This window comes from Hippoglossus stenolepis, chromosome 18 (genome assembly GCF_022539355.2).
Source record: "Hippoglossus stenolepis isolate QCI-W04-F060 chromosome 18, HSTE1.2, whole genome shotgun sequence".
Lineage (NCBI taxonomy): Eukaryota > Metazoa > Chordata > Actinopteri > Pleuronectiformes > Pleuronectidae > Hippoglossus > Hippoglossus stenolepis.
In genome coordinates this window covers 1,166,050-1,190,364 of record NC_061500.1, presented here as the reverse complement: position 1 = coordinate 1,190,364, position 24,315 = coordinate 1,166,050, and the positions used below count along the sequence as shown (strand labels likewise).

At 43.0% G+C, this 24,315-nt stretch overlaps 1 protein-coding gene and 1 long non-coding RNA gene across 2 annotated transcripts; both read left to right on the top strand.

Moving 5' to 3' along the window:
• The first annotated feature begins 654 nt into the window (after positions 1–654).
• Positions 655–3,148, top strand: nkx6.1 (NK6 homeobox 1). The gene is made up of 3 exons (XM_035184950.1): positions 655–1,340; positions 1,466–1,638; positions 2,806–3,148. Exons 1-3 carry the CDS (start codon positions 791–793, stop codon positions 3,049–3,051), a joined length of 969 nt encoding a protein of 322 aa, XP_035040841.1. The 5' UTR covers positions 655–790; the 3' UTR covers positions 3,052–3,148.
• A 7,102-nt stretch (positions 3,149–10,250) lies between these two features.
• LOC118125897 lies at positions 10,251–23,986 on the top strand. Its single transcript, XR_004698891.2, has 3 exons — positions 10,251–10,511; positions 11,064–11,138; positions 23,685–23,986. It is a non-coding gene; the product is annotated as an uncharacterized LOC118125897 (long non-coding RNA).
• Positions 23,987–24,315: the final 329 nt, after the last annotated feature.

The following is a 24,315-nucleotide window of genomic DNA, read 5'->3' as shown; positions in this document are numbered from 1 at the left end:
CATAATTCATCTAAAAAATCTACAAAACTTTATTAAAATTGATAAACCTCCAGAGAATCCGAGTCAGATGTTCGTCCAATCAGGAGACTCCCTCCACCCCGGCCACCACGTCACGGCCAGGTCAGCCAATCAGGACAGACCCTCCTCTGCCCCGCCCCTCTGAGTGAGTCCAGTGAAACTTTGGATCTGATGAATCTGATGAGTCTGATGAGTCTGATGCTGGTGAATCTGGTGAATCCGGTGAGTGTGATGAAGGTCTGATGACTCTGGTGAGTCTCTGGTGAGTCTCTGGTGAGTGTGATGACTCTGAGGAGTTTGATGCCGGTGAGTGTGGTGAAGGTGTGGTGACTCCGGTGAATGTGATGAAGGTGTGGTGAGTTTGATGCTGGTAGCGTGGTGAGTTTGATGACTCCGGTGAGTCTCTGATGAGTCTCTGGTGAGTGTGGTGAGTTTGATGAGCGCGGTGAGTCTCTGATGACTGTGATGACTCTGGTGAGTGTGGTGAGGTGGATGAAGGTGTGGTGAGTGTGATGAAGGTGTGAGCAGCTCAGCCTCCGGCCTCAGTGTCTCTCTGACTCCGCACAGAGAGCAGCAGTCCTCGGTCCCGGGTGTGATCCGGCTCTGATCCGCTGTGGCTTCTCTTCCAGGTATTAGTCTGCACCGTGAACCTGACATGTCCGGAGAGGAGCGGCTCTCAGTGTAGTTCCACCCGGACAGAGTGAGGACCGCAGGGGCCTGAGCCTCCACACAGCCCCGCTGCAGAGCTCCAGGAGCCCGCAGAGAGGAGGGAATGTTAGCGGTGGGTCCGATGGACGGGTCCCGACAGAGCGCCTTCCTCCTCAGCACCCCCCCTCTGGCTGCTCTGCACAGCATGACCGAGATGAAGACCCCGCTGTACCCGGCCTACCCGCTGTCCTCCACCGGCCCCAACTCCTCTACCTCACCGGCCACCACCTCGCCCAACCCGGGCGGCATGGCCGTGTCCTCCCCGGGGATCAAGAGCTCCTCGGGTCTGTGCTCGGGGCTCGGATCCCCGCATCTGTGCTCCTCCGCGACCCCTCACGGAATTAACGACATCCTGAACCGGCCCGCCGCGGCCGCGATGGCCATGGCCGCCGCCGCCGCCTCCTCCTCGGCGGGGCTCCTGTCGGGTCTGCCCCGGTTCAGCAGCCTCAGTCCGCCGCCGCCCCCCGGACTTTACTTCAGCCCCAGCGCCGCCGCGGTGGCGGTGGCCCGGTACCCGAAGCCCCTGGCGGAGCTGCCGGGCCGGACGCCCATCTTCTGGCCCGGAGTCATGCAGAGTCCGCACTGGAGGGACGCGCGGTTCGCGTGCTCGCCGCGTAAGTTTGAGGATCCGCAGCAAAGTGGAGAAAAGAAAGAAACCTGACTGAGAGGAGCAGGAGGAGCAGGAGGAGGCCGCGGTGAGGAGGTGATTCATGTGTTTTCTCCTTTTCTCCTGTTTCAGATCACAACTCAGTTTTACTGGATAAAGACGGAAAGAGGAAACACACCAGACCCACGTTCTCCGGACAACAGATCTTTGCTCTGGAAAAAACTTTCGAACAAACCAAATATCTGGCGGGACCCGAGAGAGCCCGACTGGCGTATTCCCTGGGAATGACCGAGAGCCAAGTCAAGGTATACAACATATATAAATACCAGAATATACAGAGTAAATACAGAGTAAATACTGAATAAATACTGAGTAAATACTGAGTAAATACTGAGTAAATACAGGGTAAATACTGAGTAAATACAGAATATATACTGAGTAAATACTGAGTAAATACAGAGAACCATGATTTGCTCCTCGGAAATGACTAAGAACCAGGCCAATGTACAATATATATGAATATCATAATAAATATACAAGAAAATACAGAATATTTATATGAGAAATACAGAATATTTATATGAGAAATACAGAATAAATACAAAATATTTATATGAGAAACACAGAATATTGATATGATAAATACAGAGAACCATACAGATCTACTCCTTGGGCCAATGTACAATTCTATTTGATTTAAATATACAAAACAAATACAGAATAATTACAAACCTGGAGATGAAGTGAAGATAATTCCCGGAGCTCTGCAGAAACACCGAGGAAAACCGACACACACCAGAAAATACAAACCAGATAAATAGAATAACAGAATAAAAACAAACTGAACGAAAAGTACAGACTGAAAAACAATTAAATACAAAACGATCAGAAAGTAAGAGAAGAGATCAAAGGAGGCACTTTGTAGTTTGGCTGTTTGGAAGCTGACTTGATTCTTGTTGTTCTGGTTCGTTCCTCTTATTGTGATTCGCTTTGGATGAAACAGCAGATTAATGAAATGTAATGTAAAGGTAATTTTATTTGGCCTGAAGAAATTAATTTAATTCATTGAAAACAGAGTGAACGAAAAATGAGAAAACAACAAAAACAGACAACAAATTAACAAAGGAGGAAAAAAACACGTTGGACTAAAGATTTTGTTTTATTTCGTTTTTAGGATTTGGTTAAATCCAACCAATCACAGGCTTTAACACAATTTTTATATTTTAACACATATCACATTTTGATTTAAAAATAAGTAATTTATTAATTTAGGCCTCTTTATTAATTTAACTTCATTGAATTCTCTTGAAATTCAAGAGTTTCTGTGTTTTTCAATGTTTTTCTGCTGCTGGTTGGTTCTCTTTATAAATCCGGTTTTATTTAGGTGATGATCGGAAGATAATAATGTTTTATTTATTAGTTGTGTTGGAGGTTTTCGTGGAGGATTTACAGTGTGTGTGTGTGTGTGTCAGGTGTGGTTTCAGAACAGGAGGACCAAGTGGAGGAAGAAACACGCAGCAGAGATGGCCACCGCGAAGAAGAAGCAGGACTCGGAGACAGAGAGGCTCAAAGGCACTTCGGACAACGAGGAGGAGGACGACGACTACAACAAACCTCTGGATCCGAACTCTGACGACGAGAAGATCACACAGCTGCTCAACAAGCACAAGCCCGGGCCCGCGCTGCTCGTGCACACCTCCGAGAACGACAGCTCCTAACTGATGCGGGGCTCTGTCGGTGGCGCGCACGGACACGCACCTGTGTGTGTGGGTGTGTGTGTGCGTGTGAGGACTCAGTTGTAAATACCAGAGAAACGAAGAGGAAAAGATCCGCTGTGAATAATTTATGTTAAAAACGGTTTTTGTACAGAAAAGAAAAAACTTCATCAGTTTTTGTATCTGAGGACACACACACACACACACACACACACACACACACACACACACACACACACACACACACACACACACACACACACACACACACACACAAACACACACCTGTACAGAGACTGAGTCTACACACATGTTTTTTATTTATGTGTTCATCAGCAGGTGAATGTGATGCACTTTTATTTAATAAAAACTCAAACGTTTGATCGATTGTTTTCACGTGAATCTGAATCAATACAACTGTTCGATTATTGATCATCGATCCATTAACAACTGCTCCAATATGTCATCGAAGGAAAATGATCAATATTAATCATTTACACCCTTTGATTCTGCTGCAGCACATTAGTATTATTACCATTACGATTATACTGTTATTGTTATTATAACTATTATCATGAGGATCTTTGTTTGACTGGATCAGTTTTGAACTGAACACAGAAACAGAATCTGGTCTTTGAATTGATCGATTATTGATCATTTATATTCACTGATGTTTAATTTGAATCTTTGAAACAAACTGTTTTATTTTTCTCGCGGTTTCATTTTGTGTCAGATTCAAAACCAGTGAAGCAACAATAGTTCATTTCTCAGGACTCGATCAGTGTCGGATCGTGAAGAGACTAAAACACGTTATTATCATTCATGTGATCATAAAGTTAATATCGTTACGAAGGATCAAATGCGATGAAACGATAAAAGATGATTTTAGTTTGTTTTCTCTTCGCGTTGTTTGCGAAGAAGAAGCCGCCACAGGAAGCTCTCTGCCGGCCACAGGCTGCTGCCTGTCCCCGGTCTCCACCACAGGCTTCTCCTCAACATCAGAACGATCATTATGGTGATAATAACAATAATGATCATTATAATAATAGCAATAATAATGGTTTAAATTATAATACGTTTTTTCGTGTAAATGTTAAAATTATTTTCTTTATTGAAATGTGAAACGAACCTGGACGTTTTTCAGTTTGATGAACAAATCCTTCTTATAATTACTATTATTATTATTATTATTATTATTATTATTATTGTTATTATTATTATTATTATTATTATTATTATTATTGTTATTATTATTAGTATTAGTATTATCAGTATTATAATGTGAAGTCTCAGACCAGTCTGTTGAAGACGCTGTGATAAAACCTCACTAACAGTTTTTGTTCTAGAGATAAACTAATTTCTCTTGTATAAAATCTGAATTATAAAAATATAAATTATAAAAATATAAAATATAAAAACAAACATTCCTTCATTTTTCGGTGAAATCAGATTCTCTTGGATAAATCCAGAATCCGACTGAACAACGTTAAATGGAATTTTTTTTATAAATGTATGAAACTGACTCCAGGAACATGAAGATAAAATCTGATGCTGATTATTAATTATTGATTATTTAAATCAGTGTATTTGATCTGAGGCAGTTTTTATTTCTCTGTGCAGCGTTTTCAGCTTCATACATTATCACAGCTTCAGTTTATAAAACCGTTCAAGTTCATTTCACTTCACATTATCACACAAACAGAAACTCATTCAAACTCATTATCAATGAAATGATAATCAATCAATCAGCTGTAATTGATTTCATGTGAGTGAATGAAGTTTGAAACATGAATGTGAAGTGAAGATGTGTTGGACTGAGACGTCTCCTCTCACATAGATATAAATAAATAAGGTCAATATTAAGATAAATAATCAAATTCCTGATAATGTAACAATGTAAATAATACGACACATTAAACGAGTCTGCAGCTTTAACAGATTCACTTTAGATCAGGATTTTAAACAAGATTTGTATTGAAAAAATTAATATAACAAAAATATAACATCTGTTATTTAAGGTTTTTATTTTTACGACAAGAATTCATTCATTTTCATACAAATATACAGATGATGTCACACTGGTAAATACATGATGTGATAATAATATGGGTCCACAGATGATGTCATAATAACATGCATATCATACTAGCATACAGATTATGCTACAGGTGACTTCATAATATTATGTCATACAAGTAAATAGACGATGTCATTCAATTTATAGATGATGTCATACTAACATACAAGTGACATCATACTAATACACAGATGATGTCAAAGTATTTCACAGGTTTTGTCTGTACACATTGAACTCAGGACTTTTACTTGTAACAGTAATATAGTAATAGAGTAATAGAGTAATATAGTAATATAGTAATATAGTAATATAGTATATCTACTCTGTGGTGTTTGTACTTTTACTGGAGTGAGATACACGACAGACACCAGCCTCTGTCACAGACTCCAGGTGGGTCTCCAGACATGGGCCCCGAGGCCCCTGAGGGCCAGGGGCCCCAGAACCAGGGCCTCATAAAAAGACTGTCAATCATTGGAAGGTGAAACCGCTCGGAACATTTTTTATTTATACGACTTGAATATTTCCCCACAGAACATTATATTACTGAGTAAACTCATTAAAGCTGATCAGCTCAGTTTCTACAACTTGTTCTACAGACGTCTGCTGAGAGAGGAGACGGGTTCATGTGAAGACGTTTTATCCTCAGCTGCTGCTTTTTGTTTATCTAATTTAATGTAATTTCTGTATTTATGATTATTTAATTTAATATTTTTTCATTGTATTTATTCAATAACTCAGCTCAGTTAGTTTTGTTGTTGTTTTAGTTTAGTTATTCTTTGGCATTGAAGGTGTGATATAAATAATATATATCGTGTCCCCATTGTCTTCTCCCTCAGACCTGTTTCACCACTAACCAGTTACCAGTAACCAGTAACCGGTTACCAGTAACCAGTTACCTCTGAGCTAACTGAGACAGGAAATGAATCCACCTGTGGGCTGCGTGTCGGCTCCACAGCGCCACCTGTGGACTTCCACTGGATCTTTGCCGGTGTGAGTGATGTGTTAGCGTTAGCCGCTGTGTGTAAAGAGCCATTGACGGCTCTCAGTTGACCATGTCGTACAAGAGATTACACACAAGGACATGTGTCGGGTGGGGGGGTCTTATCTCCGGGAGCCGCCTGCAGGCCTGTGATAAGCAGCGTCCTGGGATCCTCCATTATGAGAAGCTAACAGGCCTCAGGCAGCCGCGCTGTAACCACACATTCACGGTTGAGTGGGAACATTGTACGAGCTGCACCTCACTCACACCAGATAATTCCTCCCTGAGGCGTCTCGCTGCTCGCTGAGTGGAATCATCAGCCGCCGCAGGGTCCTGGGAGAAAGTCCCTGTTAATTGATGTGTCGTCTTCAGCAGCTTAATGACGAGTGTGCGAGTGTGTGAGCGTGAGGCCTCGGAACAGGTGTGAACAGTGACTCTGAACACGGATCATCTGATGGACCAGATATCATCTGTGTTATCTGCAGCTCCCTCACCTCGCTCAAGTATTTATTCAGAGATAATCTCCTTTAATGATGTTTCACCTCTCTCCTCTGTCTGCTGTAAACTGCTGCTCACCATCACCTGTGCCACACACCTACACACACACAACACACACACAACACAAACACACGCACACACACACACTACCACCTGAACACTGAGCCCAGGCCTGAGGAGTGAAACAGAGAAAAGGAAACAAACTCTAACAGTTTCAGTGTGTGTGTGTGTGTGTGTGTGTGTGTGTCTTCACATAACGTGTAGTTCACATTGAGGATATTAAATTATAATATTAAACTTTTAGTTTAATATTAAATATTAAACTAAAATATAAATCAAACCAAACTTAACTTGACTGAAAGTGAAACTAAACAACAAATCAAACCTAAACTAACTAAAATATGAACTTAACCAGATTAAAATCTAAACTAAACTTAACTCTAAATCAAACTAAAGTTAAAATCAAACCTAACTTAGCTAAAAGCTAAATTAAACTACAAATCAAACCTAACTCAATTAAACTTAACTAAAAACTTCAGAGCAGAAAGTCAGTCACCACATTTATTGATTATTTATGGTTTTTAATAACGAGTGAGGATTTTAAAATGTGGTGTTTAGTGTTTTTAAGCAGTTTTAATAAATCGGACACATTGACATGAATCTTGTTACTAAACAGTTTGTTGTGATTCAGAGACAAACTTTGTCTTCACAGCAGCGTTTGGACGGAGGACGTTCAGAGTTCGTCTGTTGTTAGAAAGAAAACAAGATGTTGGTTTCACGTCCGTCTTAATAATAATAATAATAATAATAATAATAATAATCACATTGTGTCTCATTCAGTCAATAATTGATTCTAATTATTCTTCTGTCCCAGCGTCCGACAGCAGACTGGGACCTTTAAGTGTCTCAGAATAAAACACAAAGTGTTGTGATTAATTATGAGGCTGAAGTCGGTCGTGGCCTTGGTGAAGGAGCGGGGGGGAGGGGGAGGCGAGGCGGAGCTAAGTAATGACAGAATGAGCACCGTCAGTGACTCTGGCAGTGAAACACCCTGCCCCCATCACCCCAGTCTTTTCTTCTGAATTTTATTAGCACTAGCCACGCTAAAATAACCTGTTAACACGTATCATAGTGCAGCAATAATAACCTCCTCAATCATATTTTAAAAGTCACGTCAAGGCGGCCGCGCGTAATTCATCTCTATGCAAATACCTCGCTGTCAGCCCATTAGCCAGTCGCTACAGGGGTTTTATTAAAATGCATTCTTCGCCACTCTCTTCGTACTCAGGACTAATAAAACACGAACCCTGCTGCACAAGAATTATAGCAACTATTAGTGTAACATATGGACAGCATGCACTCGGAAAATAAAACCAACAGATAAAGTGGCAGGGTCACGCTGCGGAGCAAACACTTAGCCAATGGCACCCAAGTAATAGATGGTGCCCAGGCTGATGCAGACCTAAAAAATCAAAGCCTGATTATACATTCATTTACACACACACACACACACACATACATACGTGAGCATACACACACACACACACACACACACACACACACACAACACACACACACACAGGTGCCAGCACAGAGTGCGTCAGTCTCATAAATTGAGACACTAAAAAGGTAATAAACTGCATTTAGGCCTTTAATGAAATTAAAACAATGGAGACAGATTCACTCACCGATGAGACGTGAACTGAGCTGAACTCATTAATACACCTGCTACACAACATGTGGTACAACGTGTCAGACAACATGTGACACAACATGTCAGACAACATGTGACACAACATGTCAGACAACATGTGATACAACGTGTGATACGGAGCATGTTAACGAGCATCAGTATAAAATTTCAACGTAAAGATGCTGGACTTAAAAAATGCAAATAAACACAGAGTAGAGACGAAGGCAGGACTGAACAGAGTTTACATGACGTCACAATAATGTCTGATAATAAACTGACCTGAACTGACCTTAGCTGGTTAACTGCAGACAGACATGTGGGAGTTACAAGAAAGCTCGTAATAAGTTAACATCCAAGTTATCTTGACAAACGTTTGATGAATGAATAAAAACCCTTGATTATGTGATTGTTAAATTCATGAAGAGGATACGTTCAAACTCAGACATGATGTCAAAGTGTTAAAGGACACGTGTGAACAGTTTAAGTTTTAAAGAGGTTCAGTCATTTCCTCCACCAGCTGCTTGTTGGGGACGATGTTCAGGATTAATCCTCATTGTGTTCGTGAGTATTTGAGGTGTGTGTGTTGATGCTGATGAAGGAACACGTATAAGACTCAGAGACACTCACAGTATTGATATAGAATAAAGCCAGACGTATATATTTAATACTTCCTCTCCACGTGACCCAGTGGAACAGACACAGTAATGGTTCCCCCTCATAGAGACGTCACCTCCAGTGGTGCAGGGACTGATGAGCCCCCTCCCTCCTGATTATCTGTCATTTAACGGTTTATCAAAGTCACAGGATCCTGTCATGCTTGTGTGAACGGTGGATTTTTCTATTTTATGGAGTCATTAATTTCACGTGGATCATTAGCCTCCATACAGATCCCTGTTTTGACAAATGCAGCTGGTGAATTATGCACACAATGTGCCCCCCCCCACCACCACCACCCGTCACATTACCCAAATGTGTTTGTGGGGGTGTCCGTCACTCCATTACAGCCGACCGTATGACACATGTGACCGTCGACGAGCTCCTCACTGTGACTGAAACAACATTAAATATAATGCAGAGGGATGAAAAATGAAGTAAAGATGAACATCAGGAGACGTTATCAGGTCTTAACTCTGGATTGTGCTGCAGGTTCATGTTCTTCTGCTCACCACGTGCTGCAGGTTCATGTTCTTCTGCTCACCACGTGCTGCAGGTTCATGTTCTTCTGCTCACCACGTGCTGCAGGTTCATGTTCTTCTGCTCACCACGTGCTGCAGGTTCATGTTCTTCTGCTCACCACGTGCTGCAGGTTCATGTTCTTCTGCTCACCACGTGCTGCAGGTTCATGTTCTTCTGCTCACCACGTGCTGCAGGTTCATGTTCTTCTGCTCACCGCAGGTTCATGTTCTTCTGCTCACCTGTTCTGCTCACCACGTGCTGCAGGTTCATGTTCTTCTGCTCACCACGTGCTGCAGGTTCATGTTCTTCTGTTCACCACGTGCTGCAGGTTCATGTTCTTCTGCTCACCACGTGCTGCAGGTTCATGTTCTTCTGTTCACCACGTGCTGCAGGTTCATGTTCTTCTGTTCACCACGTGCTGCAGGTTCATGTTCTTCTGCTCACCACGTGCTGCAGGTTCCTGTGGAAGCTGCTTCGCTCAGAGGAGGACGACGTCCCCTGCACCAACCACTCAGAACAAGTTCATCATCTTAAAAAGGGTTTTATCAAAGTGTTAAAGTGAAGTCAGAGGTGAAGGACAAGTTTATCTCTAATAATATCTATTATAATCATCTATATATGTTTATCTATTACTATCATCATATATAATAATAGATAAACATGTTTAGGGACCATAATGAATCTCAGAGTAACATAACAACACAGATTAGACCTTTGTGCTGACCTGTGACCTCAGGTCTGATTGGTCAGTCTCACCTGTGGGATTAGCAGCAGGTGATGTCCGGTGCTGACCCGGATAGAGACCCGGGTGATGTCCGGTACTGACCCGGTGACCGCAGCACGTCCTCCGGTGAGAAGCTGCTGAAGGAGCCGCAGACGCAGCGGCAGGTGGACGAAGCTCCTGCGGGGTTTGAGTCGCTTCAAGTCGGTTCATCAGTCCGGAAGTTGTCGTGTTAGCCGCTAAGCTAACGGCAGAGGAGGGATGCTAAGTGCTAAGCTAAGATGCTAACAGCGCAGTGGGAGGGATGGAGGAGCCTCAGGTGAGTTATTAAAACTGTTAATTAATAATATTAACATTTGATTACTGATCAGTTATGAATCAATATGTTACTGATCATCTGTATGTGTCGAATCAATAATCAATAATCAGCTGTTTTATTATATTCATCCAGCTCTCATCCTGTGTTTTCACTCCTGGGGGTTGAACCACATTAGCTTAGCATTCAGTTCACTGTCATGGCTCCTGTTAGCGGGGCTGATTGTTAACTATAATGTCTTTATAGAAAGTGTCTGGTTCTGTCCTCGTGTGGATCTGCAGGTTGTTAATAAAGATGGACGTCACAGATAATAAAGTTCTGAACCATGTCTGTGACTTTTCACCACAGACTGAAGAAACATGGACTTTTTGCTTCGTTGTCTTTCGACCGTTAATCAACTAATTAAACTTTGTTAGTCATTTTCTACCTAATTGCTTTCCAGTCATTGCACTGGGGCCAGTGGCAGGTTCACACCGGCCCAGTTAAAGCCACATGGATCAGTGCATGTTGTCATAAACACCTGAGTCATTAATCCAAAGTCTTGTGTTTGTTTAGATGTTGTGAGGAGGAACGATGTCGTCAGGTCCGGCTGCTCGTCCGTCTCCGTCTCCTGCGTCTCTACATGAAACTGTAAGTTCACCTTCTCTTCACCGATACTAGTCGTTGACCTGAGCTCCGCGAGGAGTCATTCTGTGGAGACACATTCAGTCAAACAGTAGAGAAGTTGCCATAGTAACTTATTGTTTTGGTCTGTTTCTGAGGTTTAAACCCGCAGTAACACTCTGACCACTAGAGGGCAGAAGACACTGGTTGTGATCACAACATCGATATATCATTTTTTTAGAAATGTTGATTTCCACATGGATCAGTGAACTTGGTGGTTGATGTGGTGTTTTCTCTCTCTGTGTTTGGTCTCCTCCTCCTCCTGTCGTCATAAGCTGCGACGTTTCACTTTTAAAGCATCACTGTTGCTATGGTTACGCCTGGTGCCTCCGTTGCTCTCGTTTTAGTTTTCGCTTTGTCTCAACTTCAACCTTTAATGTATCTTTAAAGTATCTAAAAAGTTAGTTACAGTTGCAGTGAGTCCGACAGAGGTCACCATTGTAACTTTAACTAATAACACTGAGTATTGACATTTGAATTGGATTGTTCTTTGTGTGTTGAAGCTCTGGTTTAGGTTCTTGTGTGACCTTGTTGTCTCACTCCGCCTGATGCGACCTGCCCGGCCCGTTGTTTGGTTTATTGACTGACCGCAGACACGGCGCTGAACCTCCATTGGCTTAAATGGGTTTTCATTTTTTATTGGCAGGCCGGTGACAGGGCTGTTCTGTCCCGGCTCTTTACACGTTAACAGCTCCAGGTATCAAAACGTGTTTTACAAGCTCTCGTAAAATCAAACGACGAGAGGAGACGGAACGTAGCGAGCTGCGATCAGCAGAAAACAAGTCGAGGATTCGGACGAAACTGAGGATGTGGTTTGTTCCTGATCAGAGTCGAGATCAAACGAGCTCAGACGAGAACCAAGGAACCTTTTACAATATATGAATTCTTATATATAATATACACATTTGATCAAAAAATAAACCCTCTGTCTACCAAACACATCCTGAGGAGTCTGACGGTTCTGACTAGTATTTACAATCAGTTTGTATGTGGGGGACAAACTGTGATGACTGTATATATATATATATAGACGATCTGTGACTGTATATACGCATGATCAGTCTGTATACAAAGACGATCAGCGTCTGTATATACAGGTGATGGGCGACTGTATAAAAAGGTGAGCACAGATCCTCACAGTCGCTCGGTGGCGCTCAGACGATGACCTCAGGTGGACAGCGCTCCTCAGACTGAGTGCTCTGACCAGGAGAAGAGCCGCCGCCATCCGGCTCTGTTTCCCCCATGTGACGCCCTGACGATAAATAACTCTATGAAGAATGAAGAGGGAGGGAGAGCACAATAACCTGCTGAACTTCAGAGCCTCTTCCCATCGATTATGGAAATCTCTCCGCCGCTGACCTGGGCCGTTATGAGTCTTAAGTATTGATTAAATACGCAGAGGAAAATACTTTGGCAGTTAAATCAGACGTTGATTCGATTAGCTTTCCCTCGGCCGCCGTTCAAAATCTACCGCCGTTTAAAAGGATTTCATTTTTGTGTAGAAGCTGTGTTGTCTGGAAATTAAATTAACTCTGCTGCAATGTTAATGTGGGGTGACCTTGGGTGGGTCGACGATCTCTGACCTCTGACCCCCGGGAGCGTCTGGTCATAAGGAAAGTAAAGGGAGGTACAGACCCCCATGCACTTAAGCCCCTCTTTTCTTCTGGGCCCCTCCGATTGGACACAGACGCATCACATCATGTGGCGTTCGGATCAATAGACTCTCGGAGGCCGACTTCATGAGTAGGTCATAAGAAGCGTTTGGGACATTAGCGCCGGATGAAACGAGGGTTCACGCCCTTAAAGAGCGAGTCTGCGCTAAAACTCAGCTCGCGTGTTATCTGGACACGTCCATCAATACATGAGATTATTGATAACTTTGTTAATGGAAGAGCTGCAGCTGCTTCTTTTAATGGACGTCGGTGATGATGATGATTATTATTATAATTCTTTTTTTGGATGAAACTGATCTGAGCAGCGTTGAGATTCTCTGGATGTTTCCAGGACGAACTCTGTCTCTGAGATTAAAAATTAACCACAGTCGTCTTTTCAAGAGCTTTTCCCATGAAGCCGTTAAACAGCTTCAGCTCAGACACTTTCATTGTCTCTGATAAACGATAACAATTATCATAACTCTCGCCTCGGCCGCTCTCTGACTATCTGAAGGATCTTTTGTGTAATCGATTAGACAGTGAATGTGAGAGACGTGATCAGTGGTTTCCTCTCGCTGCGCAGACGAGGACGGACACAACCAGTGTCAACACGCTGCGTCGGCTGAAGCCTCGACCCTGCCGCTCTGATTTATGAGCTCAAATGGAGGAAAGGGTCCTTTCATGGCTGCCTGGGAAAGTTAGAGCACAAATAGAAAGTTGTCAGCTCAGATAGTGACTCGGCTCAAACTGTGCCTTGTTTTCTCCGTTTCCCCATGTTCACCAAGGCCCCGGGGGTTTCGTGATGTCACAACCAGGCGTTAGAACCTCTTTAGTCATGTCACCGCGAGCAGCTGAGGAGGGCGCCCCCTGTCCATCTGTTTTCAGACCTGAACTGAGGTCTGGACATGTTCCTGACATGTGAGGAACATGTCAGGAACCTGTTCTGACATGTTCCTCACATGTTCCTCACATGTTCCTCACATGTTCTGCAGGTTCTGTCTGTGAGAACAAATGTCTGAGTCAGTGTCTCTGGACATTTTCTGGATCTTCTCCTGCAGCCTCCTGGTAAAATGTGTGTAACATGTCCTTGTGAGTCCATGTGAGGAAACAGCAGGACAATGTGTGGAAGCTTCCCAGTGAGCGAGTGGACGTGTTGATGAGGTTTCTAACACGTGACGGACGTGAAACTGGAAGAACACAAACATCTCAGGATGAAGAAGAGGAGCCGTACACGTAGAAGACGAAGACGTCAACTTGGAAACACGAGGAGGTTCCAGATCTTCTGGTGATGAGGGCCGACGCCGTGTGTGGATGAGCTGTAAACAACAACACTGATCTTTCCACAGCAGAGTTTATACGTCATGTCCGGCCTCCTGCTGCTCTACAGGCTCCGCCCCTGCTGCTCTACAGGCTCCGCCCCTCTACCAAGGCTCCGCCCCTCGCCTGGATGTTCCCCTCATGTTCCTGTTTGAACGAGTCGGACCCGACAACCTCTGCTGCTGCTTCACAAACACTAACTACACAACATGTCCAGACAACATTTCACTAAGTTCACACGTTAAAACATTTTTACAGATTTGTAATTGACCTACACACACTAATGAACTTCTCTCAGTGATGGTGCGAGTCGGAGCCTCTAACTTCCTCATTCCTCTCACATACGATGAGGTAAACAGTCCGAACGCCATTAAAGCTCGGTCGCCAGTGATTAGGAGCCGAGCCAGGTCGAGTCCGTCCGAACACTTCCTGTTGTTCTTCAGTAATGAAGAGAAGATTCAACTTAATGTAGAAGCTGAGTAAACCTCCTCCGTCTCCCTGACACACACACACACACACACACACACACACACACACACACACACACACACACACACACACACACACACACACACACACACACCCCTTTGTATTTCTTCATGTTCAGACTCAAACTCAAAGCATTTGCACGCTAATAAAATATATATTCTATATAGAATATACAATAAGCATGAAACTCTCACCAGTAAATATTAACATTCAGTCACTATTTTCCTCCAGATATTGATCAGTAATCGATTATCAGAACAGTCATCAATCATTTCTCTGTTCATGGTTTAATCTTTACTTATTTAGTCTTAAATAAAACTCTGCTTGGTAAAAAAGGTTCAGTCGAACTGAGCCTTGATTTTCCTTGAACAAGTAAATAAACTGTGTGTGTGTGTGTGTGTGTGTGTGTGTGTGTGTGTGTGTGTGTGTGTGTGTGTGTGTGTGTGTGTGTGTGTGTGTGTGTGTGTGTGTGTGTGTGTGTGTGTGTGCGCGCCTGTTTGACAGTGGATCGATGTTTACGTATTTAATTCCATGATGTTTCCTTTAGAACAGTCCCTCTCTCTGTTCCATTATCATTAGAATTTATCATTAAATTAGAAATTCTTCATCTGTCTTTAAGATGATACAATAATCTAATTTCTCAACACACACACACACACACACGGCTCGTAGGACTGCAGTTTGTTTTCTAGTCCCTGTCGACTTCCTGTTTGGACTCTGTAGCTTCAGTCGGCTCTTAAAGAAAACGACAGAGAACAGCTTCAGACATTTTGCTTTCTAATACCAGTGTCTGCTCCAGAAACCCCCGTCGAGCTTTAGTTCACATGAATGAAATATGAAGGTTGACACTTAATGGGCGTCAGTTTCAAACAGAATCTGTGTCCGCTGAGTTTTCACTGATGTTCTCATGGTCGTGATGAGACGCTGTGACTCTGTCGTGAAGCACGAGGCAGGAAGTGGACTCGTCTTCATCTTCACCGCTTCAGACTCGACAAACGACCAGTTTATAAAGTCCGAGTTACACACTCACGTCTTTATCGATTAAATGAATGTGAACATCATCAGGGATCTGTACATATAACCATGTGATCCAGTCCACTCAGGCCCCGCCCCCCCCTCGTGACGGCTAAATCAGGTCCCACGGTTTGAGGGCGACTTCACTTTCCTTAGAGAGCAGCTGTTCACTCTGGATAAATACCTGAGGATCGGACACACTTAGAGTCATTGGTCGTAAACGAGAGAAACTGTGAGGTCACAAGACTTTATAGAGACGTTATAATGTGGCTGAGCAGCGTGTGTGTGTGTGTGTGTGTGTGTGTGTGTGTGTGTGTGTGTGTGTGTGTGTGTGTGTGTGTGTGTGTGTGTGTGTGTGTGTGTGTGTGTGTGTGTGTGTGTGTGTGTGTAAATGTGTAAAATGTGAATCACAAGACGTGTGATTGGACGGTAGAAACCACATTAACACAATAAAACCTGTGATATGTATTTATCACAGGTTTATTTATTTAAAGTTAAATTCTGCTGCTTCACATTAATCTGTCGTTTCTGTGAAAATCAAAACGTTCAGTTTCTCCACATTTTGACTCTAAATCAAATCTAACTTCAATAATCTAGTAACACTTGAATCTGACCAGACTTTAAATCCACTAAAGCTTAAACTAAAGAATTCTCCATCAACTGAGTTTATGAAAATCAGAAAACAATCCCCTCTGTGAATATCATATTAGTTTTAGTTTATTTGTATAAATGATCATTGATCAGTTGAACAGGTTCAGGATCAGTTTGCTCTTTAGTGGAAACTGATCCTCACATTGACGACAGCTCAGTCTCTTTGTTCCTCAGACCCCCCCCCCCTCAGTGAGGCCCCTCAGTCCTGTTTAATCCTATAAACTGGAAAAATACCAATTTGTAAGAGTCGGTGTTGGTGTCACCTCTTTACTCAGTCAACAGACGTTACTGTGTTGTGACTGTTGCTATGGTTACAGCTGGCGTCCAGCCCTAAGTCAGAGACTCGTGTCTCGTTTTAGTTTGAAATCTCTGGTTGTGTTTTAGTCTGGACGAACAGAAACCTTCTCTTCCTGATTGGTTCTTATCAGTCACATGACTCAACACTTCCTGTCAGTAACAGTTCCACCTCGTCGTTGAGGACACACACACATGGTGACACCACGGTGACACACACTAACACACACATTTAAGACATAGTTCATTACCTCGGAGACACTTGAACCCGGCGGACACGTCTAACGGTCGTCGCTCGATGACGATACATAAATCAGATAATGATGAATGCACCTGATTGGTCGTTGTTGTAAATGTGTTCTAATGCAGAAAGATGGATCCTGATGTAAAAATCAATAGAGGAGTTTGTGTCGGCGCTGAGTGAAGCGTCAGAGAGCAGCTGCTGTTTTAAGATGAAAACGTTAACGTTCGGTCAATCGATTAACGCAGCACTTCTTTCTCCATCGTCACTTCTCACACAGCATCTGTCTTCTCAAGTACACTCACACGGCTAATGTCCAGGTCGCAGGTATTTCTAAAGACGACGCTAAATCACGTTTATCCTTTTACTGCCAATCGAGAGGATTGAAGCTGCTTCGTGTTCAGAAGGAACGTTAAGGTTCAGTCTCGACTGTTTCAGCTGCGTCAGAGAAACACGTTCACGTTTACAGTTAACGTGAAAGGAAGCACGACAGCGACCTGAGGAATAAAAACACCAGAAGAAGAAATGAACACACACTGGTTTGAACAGTTTCTGTCAACTTCAATGTTTTAACACGGTTATAAAATAAAACAGATTAAATAACTTTATCGTCACCGAACATTTGAGACAAAGGTTTCCTGGTTGTGTTGATGGATCATGAGTTTTTCTTTATACAGGAAACGAGGCACAAAATCAAACAGCAGACTGCTCCTTTACATTTCAGTGTTTGAGATTGATCAGCTGCTGTTTTGATATTCAAGAGTCTTAATATTTAATTGTTGGGACTTGATGTTCGTTTTGTCACATGTTGTGAATCTAAAACAAAACCGGACATTCGAAGCAGCCACATTGCATTGTGGGAAGTTTTAAAGATAAGATGAAGATCAGCAGGTTGATCAATAATGAAAATGATTATTCAGATACACTCAGATCTTCTGCTGCGTCACTTCATTGATCTTTAACCTTTAAAATCTGTTTACTGATCACACTCCTCTAACGTGGCGGATCTTCAGATCTTGTCGCCGTCACATGATTTGAGCGCTGCGGACGTGAAGGAGGCTCCTCCCCCCGGCTCCTCATTGTTTCAGAGACTCTGATCTCTGATTGATTACGCTGCTTCTCTCCATCGACCGGTGCCCCGCCCCCTCACGGCAGAGAAACGCAGTCAGACGCACAAACGACAAAAACACTTGGATTCCTGTTTGTATTTATTCTTTTCTCCATGAAGACACCAGAATAGTTTTTTTATTAATTCCATGAATTATTTGCTCATTATGCATTAATCATGGTGCCCCATCTGGAAGGTGCAGGCGTGACTGTGTGAGAAACAGCCATTCTGATCTCAATTAGATTACGGCTCCGCTCGCCGTCTACCCATAAATCACTTCTCCAAAGTGAAATTAACAGTTACTGGAGCGCATTAATATCCCGAGTCAGGCATGAGGGGGACGCAGCGACTGGAACCAGCATCTCGCACCAACGCTGGAAAACATCATTCTGTTTGTGAAATATGAAACACACACACACACACACACACACACACACACACACACACACACACACACACACACACACACACACACACACACACTCTGCATGCCATCTTCATCTCAATGTAAAGTCATTAAAACCTCAGTGGTTCACAGTGAAGAATGAAGCTGATGAAGATGAAGATTCCATGTGTGGATATTTGGTTTTTTATCGTCTCAGGTTTAAAATAATTTCAACACGTCTGTTTCAAAAACAATGCTCAAGCTTTTTTAAGATTTCTTTCAATTGTTCAAAGATTCAGTTCATTTCCCACGTCACTAATACAGCCTCATAATTATGGAGAGTAAAAAAAATTTATATATCAGCTGATGTATATGAAATGAATCGGTCAGTGATGCCTCAGATGTCTTTATCAAACCCTTATGACAAAGAAGGTTTTGATATATATACATTGATAAACTATAACATCATATGTGATGTAATGTAATGAGATAATTTCTCTGCTGACGATCTGCAGGTCTTTACTCAGTTTGACTCGTCGTACATTCAGAATCGCTCCCGACCAGACGCTCACATCCGACGAGCGTGAACCACTGAGACATTTCTTTTGTAAGAGTAAGAGATTAATATTCTATTTCTAATTAGCCAGTTAGTCAGCGATCTAAGAGACTGTTGGTGAAGGTGTGAGATCTACTGAGTGATACTTGTTGTAGCTTCTCATGCTGTACAGAGGTTTAGTCTGAATCCACACGTCTAATTATGTTAAATGAGTATTTCTGTACAGTAGAAGAATCCGTGTTTCCTGTGACTGAGCAGCAGCTGCGTCGTCTGATCCGAACACCGAGCGGTGGGTTTAGAGCAGGAACTGAACCCAGGGGACGACGACTTAAAGCCGCTGTTTGACGTCCGTCACAGCTCTGATAGATTGGAAGTGTGACATTAGAATGGAAATTGCTCAGGGGGGAGTTGACAAGGGAACAGTGGTCGACCTTTGACCTCAGAGCACGACTCCTCAGAGAGAGACACTGAGGCCTGATGTTTGTTGGAGTTTATTCACCTGATTCTAACATGATTTAATATATATTGTGAATCTACAAATATTCTGATTAGATAAAATGATTTATTACAGTTTTTTTTTATTAACTTTGTTCAGTACATAATGACTCATTAAAAAAACTGTCAAGTCTGAAGGGCTCAAATGTCAAAAGCTTCTACCTGTTATAATAAAGTTATGTTTTAATAAAGTAACTGACTTTATCATAGACAATAATTACATTAAGTTAATTTTTTCATTGTCATTCTGGAGCGCCGGGCCTCCAGAGGAACGTTCATCCAACGTCTGGCACATTTTAACATGTGTCCAACAAACTGAGCAGAAAACATCAATGACGATAAGATACAGAAGAAAAACTAGTGAAAGAAACAAAATGTTCCTCTCCTGGTGAAGGAGAGGAGGTTGCCAGTCTGATTATACACCGGGGGCAGTTTGGGCTCCATCTTGCCTAAAGGCACTTCAACATGCGGAATGGAAGAGCCAGGGATCAAACCGCCGACCTTCAGATCAGCGGACGACCCGTCTTTCTCATGACCACTGAGCCAACATGGTGCCCCTAAGAATCAATGGAAACAAATCAATGTCTCGGTTGTGAGTGTGGAGAAAATAATTATTCTGGTTTTGACTGAAATCTTTGAGACTTTTCTTCGCCGACGACAAATGATTCTTTTCAGATAAGAAGCGTGAACGTCTCTGACATCGTTCATATTCATCCTCCCTCCAATAACAGAGAGGGAATCTGAATCGGTTAGCTGAACGTTCACCTTCTTCAAAGGTCACGTCACAGCTTGTTTTCACCTTTTCAGACGAGAGGATGAAGAAGAAAATGATCTTCAGCTGAGGTCTGAAGGTTCATGAAGTGAGAGGGAGGCAGAGGGACCGAGAATAAAGGATAAAAAGAGCGTAAACATGGAGAAGAGACCAAGCAAACTCCTCCTCCTTCTGTCAGGACGAAGAGGAGGAGGACGAGGAGGAAGAGGAGGAGGATGAAGCTCCTGGACTCTTCATACATAATTAACAACATCATTTGAACGACACTATTGACTAAACAAATGAATAAACCACAGACGTGAGTCAATAGACACAGAAACATTTAATCGTCTTCTACATAATGACTACAGTTCCCATCGTGCCATCAATATTTCCAGCTGCTTGGGATTAATGTGATATCGGAGACGTGCAGCGGCGTCCGTCAGCGAGGCCGAGCGCTGATTGACAGTGTGACAGGGAGAAGGGGCGGCGGCGTCTTTATGTGGAGTGGCAGGAGAAAAGTGGCTGTCAAAAAATGCAGTGGATATTTGCTGTTTTGTTTATCAGCTGCTGCCGCTGAATAAAAGTGGAGGAACATGTATAGCCTGTCCGTCCGCCTTTTCATCTGCTCGCTGTAATGGGTCTGGGGATTGGAGAGTGCAGTTTATCCCCTCCATTCTCCCTGACAGAGAAACCATTTAACGCTGCCGGCCGCCGAGGAGACAGCCGTCTGTCACCAGAGACAGCGCTCGCATCAAGTCTCCACGAGCGGCTGCTGCAACTTTCTGCTTCCTGCCGGCAGCCGTCGTCTTTTAGAACCGACGGGAATCTGTCTTTAAACGCTCGTTCATATTTATTACAACAACAAGGAAACCGTGAAGAAGACATTTAAATATCTGAGACCTTGGTTTTTATTTATCTGATGTAATTAATTCATCGCTTCAAAACTGAAGCATCTGTTAAGATGAGTGTTTTTAATAATAATCTGCGTCCACACTAACTCACCTGAACACACACGTCACATGACTCTTCACCTGCAGCGGTCATGTGTAACTGGGATAAACACCTGCCTGCACTGGTCTGGATCTACTGGACGGGATGTTTATCCCACTTGGTCGAACTCGAGGATAGTTTCTATGTTTTTTTCTGCAAAACAATCTTTTGAGTTTAAGTGGAAATGGGATAAATGAGTCAAACTAAACAGAGTCAATATGTGATTAAACGTCATGTCTTGTTCTCAGTGTTGGTATTTAAATTATTTATGTCCGTGATATTCAATAAACTATAAATCTGGAGGTTGACGTGACTTCATGTTTTTTACCTGAATATAACCCTGTTGTAATATTTCAGGAAGTGAAATGATAAAACATCCTGACAGTGAACGTAATCTGGGATTAACCCTGGTTAATCCTCGGAGATGAGTCTTCAGACGTTCCTGGTTTCGTCCTCACTGAGCAGTGTCTCCTGAGGACGATGCAAACATGAATGGAGATTTAAACAGTTTAACCGGCTTCGCTTTCACTCTGGAGCCAAAGCCAATTTGATGAGTCCATCTCGTCCTGACACCCCCTCCACCCCCCGAGACTCGAGGGAATCTCCTCTCAAACAGTCCGACACCCCCAGCCCGGTCGCAGGTTAATGACTTTGTGTTTACCATCCAACAGGCTCTTTGATAACAAGGCCGCCTCCCCCCTCCCTCCGTGTCTCCAGCGCCGAGGACGACGCGGCCGCCCGGTGTAGCAACAGGAAGGGAGGAATGTGACGCCGCTCTCGGGGCTTTGTGGGAGAACAAGCAGCTCGGCCGGAGAGTGAGAACTACTAATATTTATTCATGATAGAGAGAAAGTAGTGTCTGTTGGCTCAGGCTACTTCATTTACATTCTGTTATAGACTGTTTGCTGCAGCGTGGGAGCTCTGTCTATCTCCAAATAGATGAACCTGTCCTGCTCACTCCTCTCCGCTGTCATCCAGTCATGTCGCTCGCTGCACAACTCCTCAAACATCTGCACAGACCCACCTGCCTGGTTCAGAGGACAGGTAGCTGTGCACTGCAGCGCTCCGCAGGCTGTCTGAGGCCTTTATGAGCTCCGAGACGACTGAGGGACGTCTGGGACAGAACCATGTGCTGATTTAAAGGAGCAGCCACTTTATTTGATTTTTTTCAGATGGGATTTCAAAGATCCTCAAACATAAACATGAAGAAAATCTTGCAAAATGATGAAATTAACAACAAACATACAAAGTACACAGAGACGAACTCCACACCACAAACTAACAACATGAAGCTGTAACTTGTGTAAATGAGATGAGAGCAGACGAGCATCCCCGAGTCCGTACGGATTTATTAGTGTTAGTTAGTGAAATCTGGAAATATCCGATGTTCTGAGACAGTTTGAAGGATCACAGCACAAACAGCCGTCACAGGCTTGAGAGGCTTGTGCTGAAGAGACACTGATACAAGCTGGGTTTTATCAGGTAGAACAGACAAGCCTACGCCCCCTGGTGTCTAACAGGACACAAATTTAGCTGATTTCCTCAAACTGAGTTCATGACTGCAGAATATAAGTGTTGAATATATTCAGTTTGAATGGGATTTGAACCAATCAGGACTCTATCTCCAACGATTTAATGTTTGAACGACGAGGACGTTCATTTGGTGCATTTGAACTAGTGTTGAGTACTGTAGGGTTCTGTGGTACTGTGGAGTACTGCGGAGTACTGTAGTACTGTGGAGTATTGTAGTACTATGTAGTATTGTAGTACTGTGGACTACTGGAGTACTCAGGAGTACTGTACTTCAGACTCAGATCAGAAAACATCCTGGAACTTGAACACATGTTTGTTGCTAACGTCAACGAACAGGAAGGAAATAGAAAACTGGATAAATCATTCTGAGGTTATTAAAATATTGGTGTAACTTGAGCAGTGTTGTAAATTCAGCAGGAAGAGACGTTACAGTGACTGAGGATCCAAACGAGCATGAACAACGACCTCTGTGAGTAAAACTTCACAGACGCTGAAATCGATGGAAAGCTTGTGGAATGTAGGAAGTGAACTTTGACGGTTCGGTTCTTCAAGTGTTGAAGCAGTTTTTCATGGGAACACAGCGTCACAGACGCTGCTGCTGATAAGAGTGTAATGATTGGCCTGTGAGTTCACAGAGTCACACTCCTAATGACTGCTGGGTGAGAAGATGCTGTAGATAATACAGCTGGAAACCGGCGTGACCGAGTCTCTATCAGTGTCTTTACCAACAACAACTGCAGAGTTTCTCACCACTTTTATCTGCAGGAAGTTCACTCGTTAGTCTGCTTCCTGAATCATGACGTTTAATCATGAGTTACATTCTGCTTTAATGTTCATGAAGCTTGGAAACCGATTCTTCTTCTCACTGCAGAACTTCATGTTTTTAAGTTTCCATCAATATCACAGTGATCACTGAGGTCACTGCAAACAGGAGCGGATCAGACCATTCAGCTGCTTTTAGTTTGACAGTTTGCATGAATAGAGAATTAAAAACACAGTTCTCATGTTGTTTCTGTCTCTGTCTTAATTTGAAGGTTGACGACAGTGAAAACACGAGAACGATGGAAATGAGCCGACGGCCTGAAGGTGAGTGACTTAAAGTCGACATGAAACGCTGAGTTGAAACAACTTCTTATCTTTAGATGTAACTAACGTGAATGTTTTTACACATGAACTCTGGAACATTGTTCATATCTAAAAAATACAAAAACATTATACATAAAAACTGTAAAAGTACAACATGACAATGTTAGAAGGAAGTAAAATACACACAAGAATGAATGGCAGTGGTCAGCGTGCAGCTGGACGACTCAACAGTGCACGTGTGAGAAATAGTGTGTGTGCATGTTTTCTGTGAGTGTGTGTGTGTCATGGCCTCAGGTCTGATATATGTTGCATCGTATAAACATATCAACATGTCGTCAATAAACCAGATGATTGTGGTCGTAGCTGGAAAGATGGACGCTGGGATAAATACCAGCAGAGTGTGTGTGTGTGTGTGTGTGTGTGCGTGTGCGTGCGTGTGTGTGTGTGCAGCCTGGCGCTGCTCCAGCCTCATATAATAATGTGTTTTAATGGCGTCTGATTAATGCACATGATGAAGGAGGATCAATAGTAATAACGTGCGGCGGGTTGAGAGGCAGACGCAGCGCGATGGAGACGAAC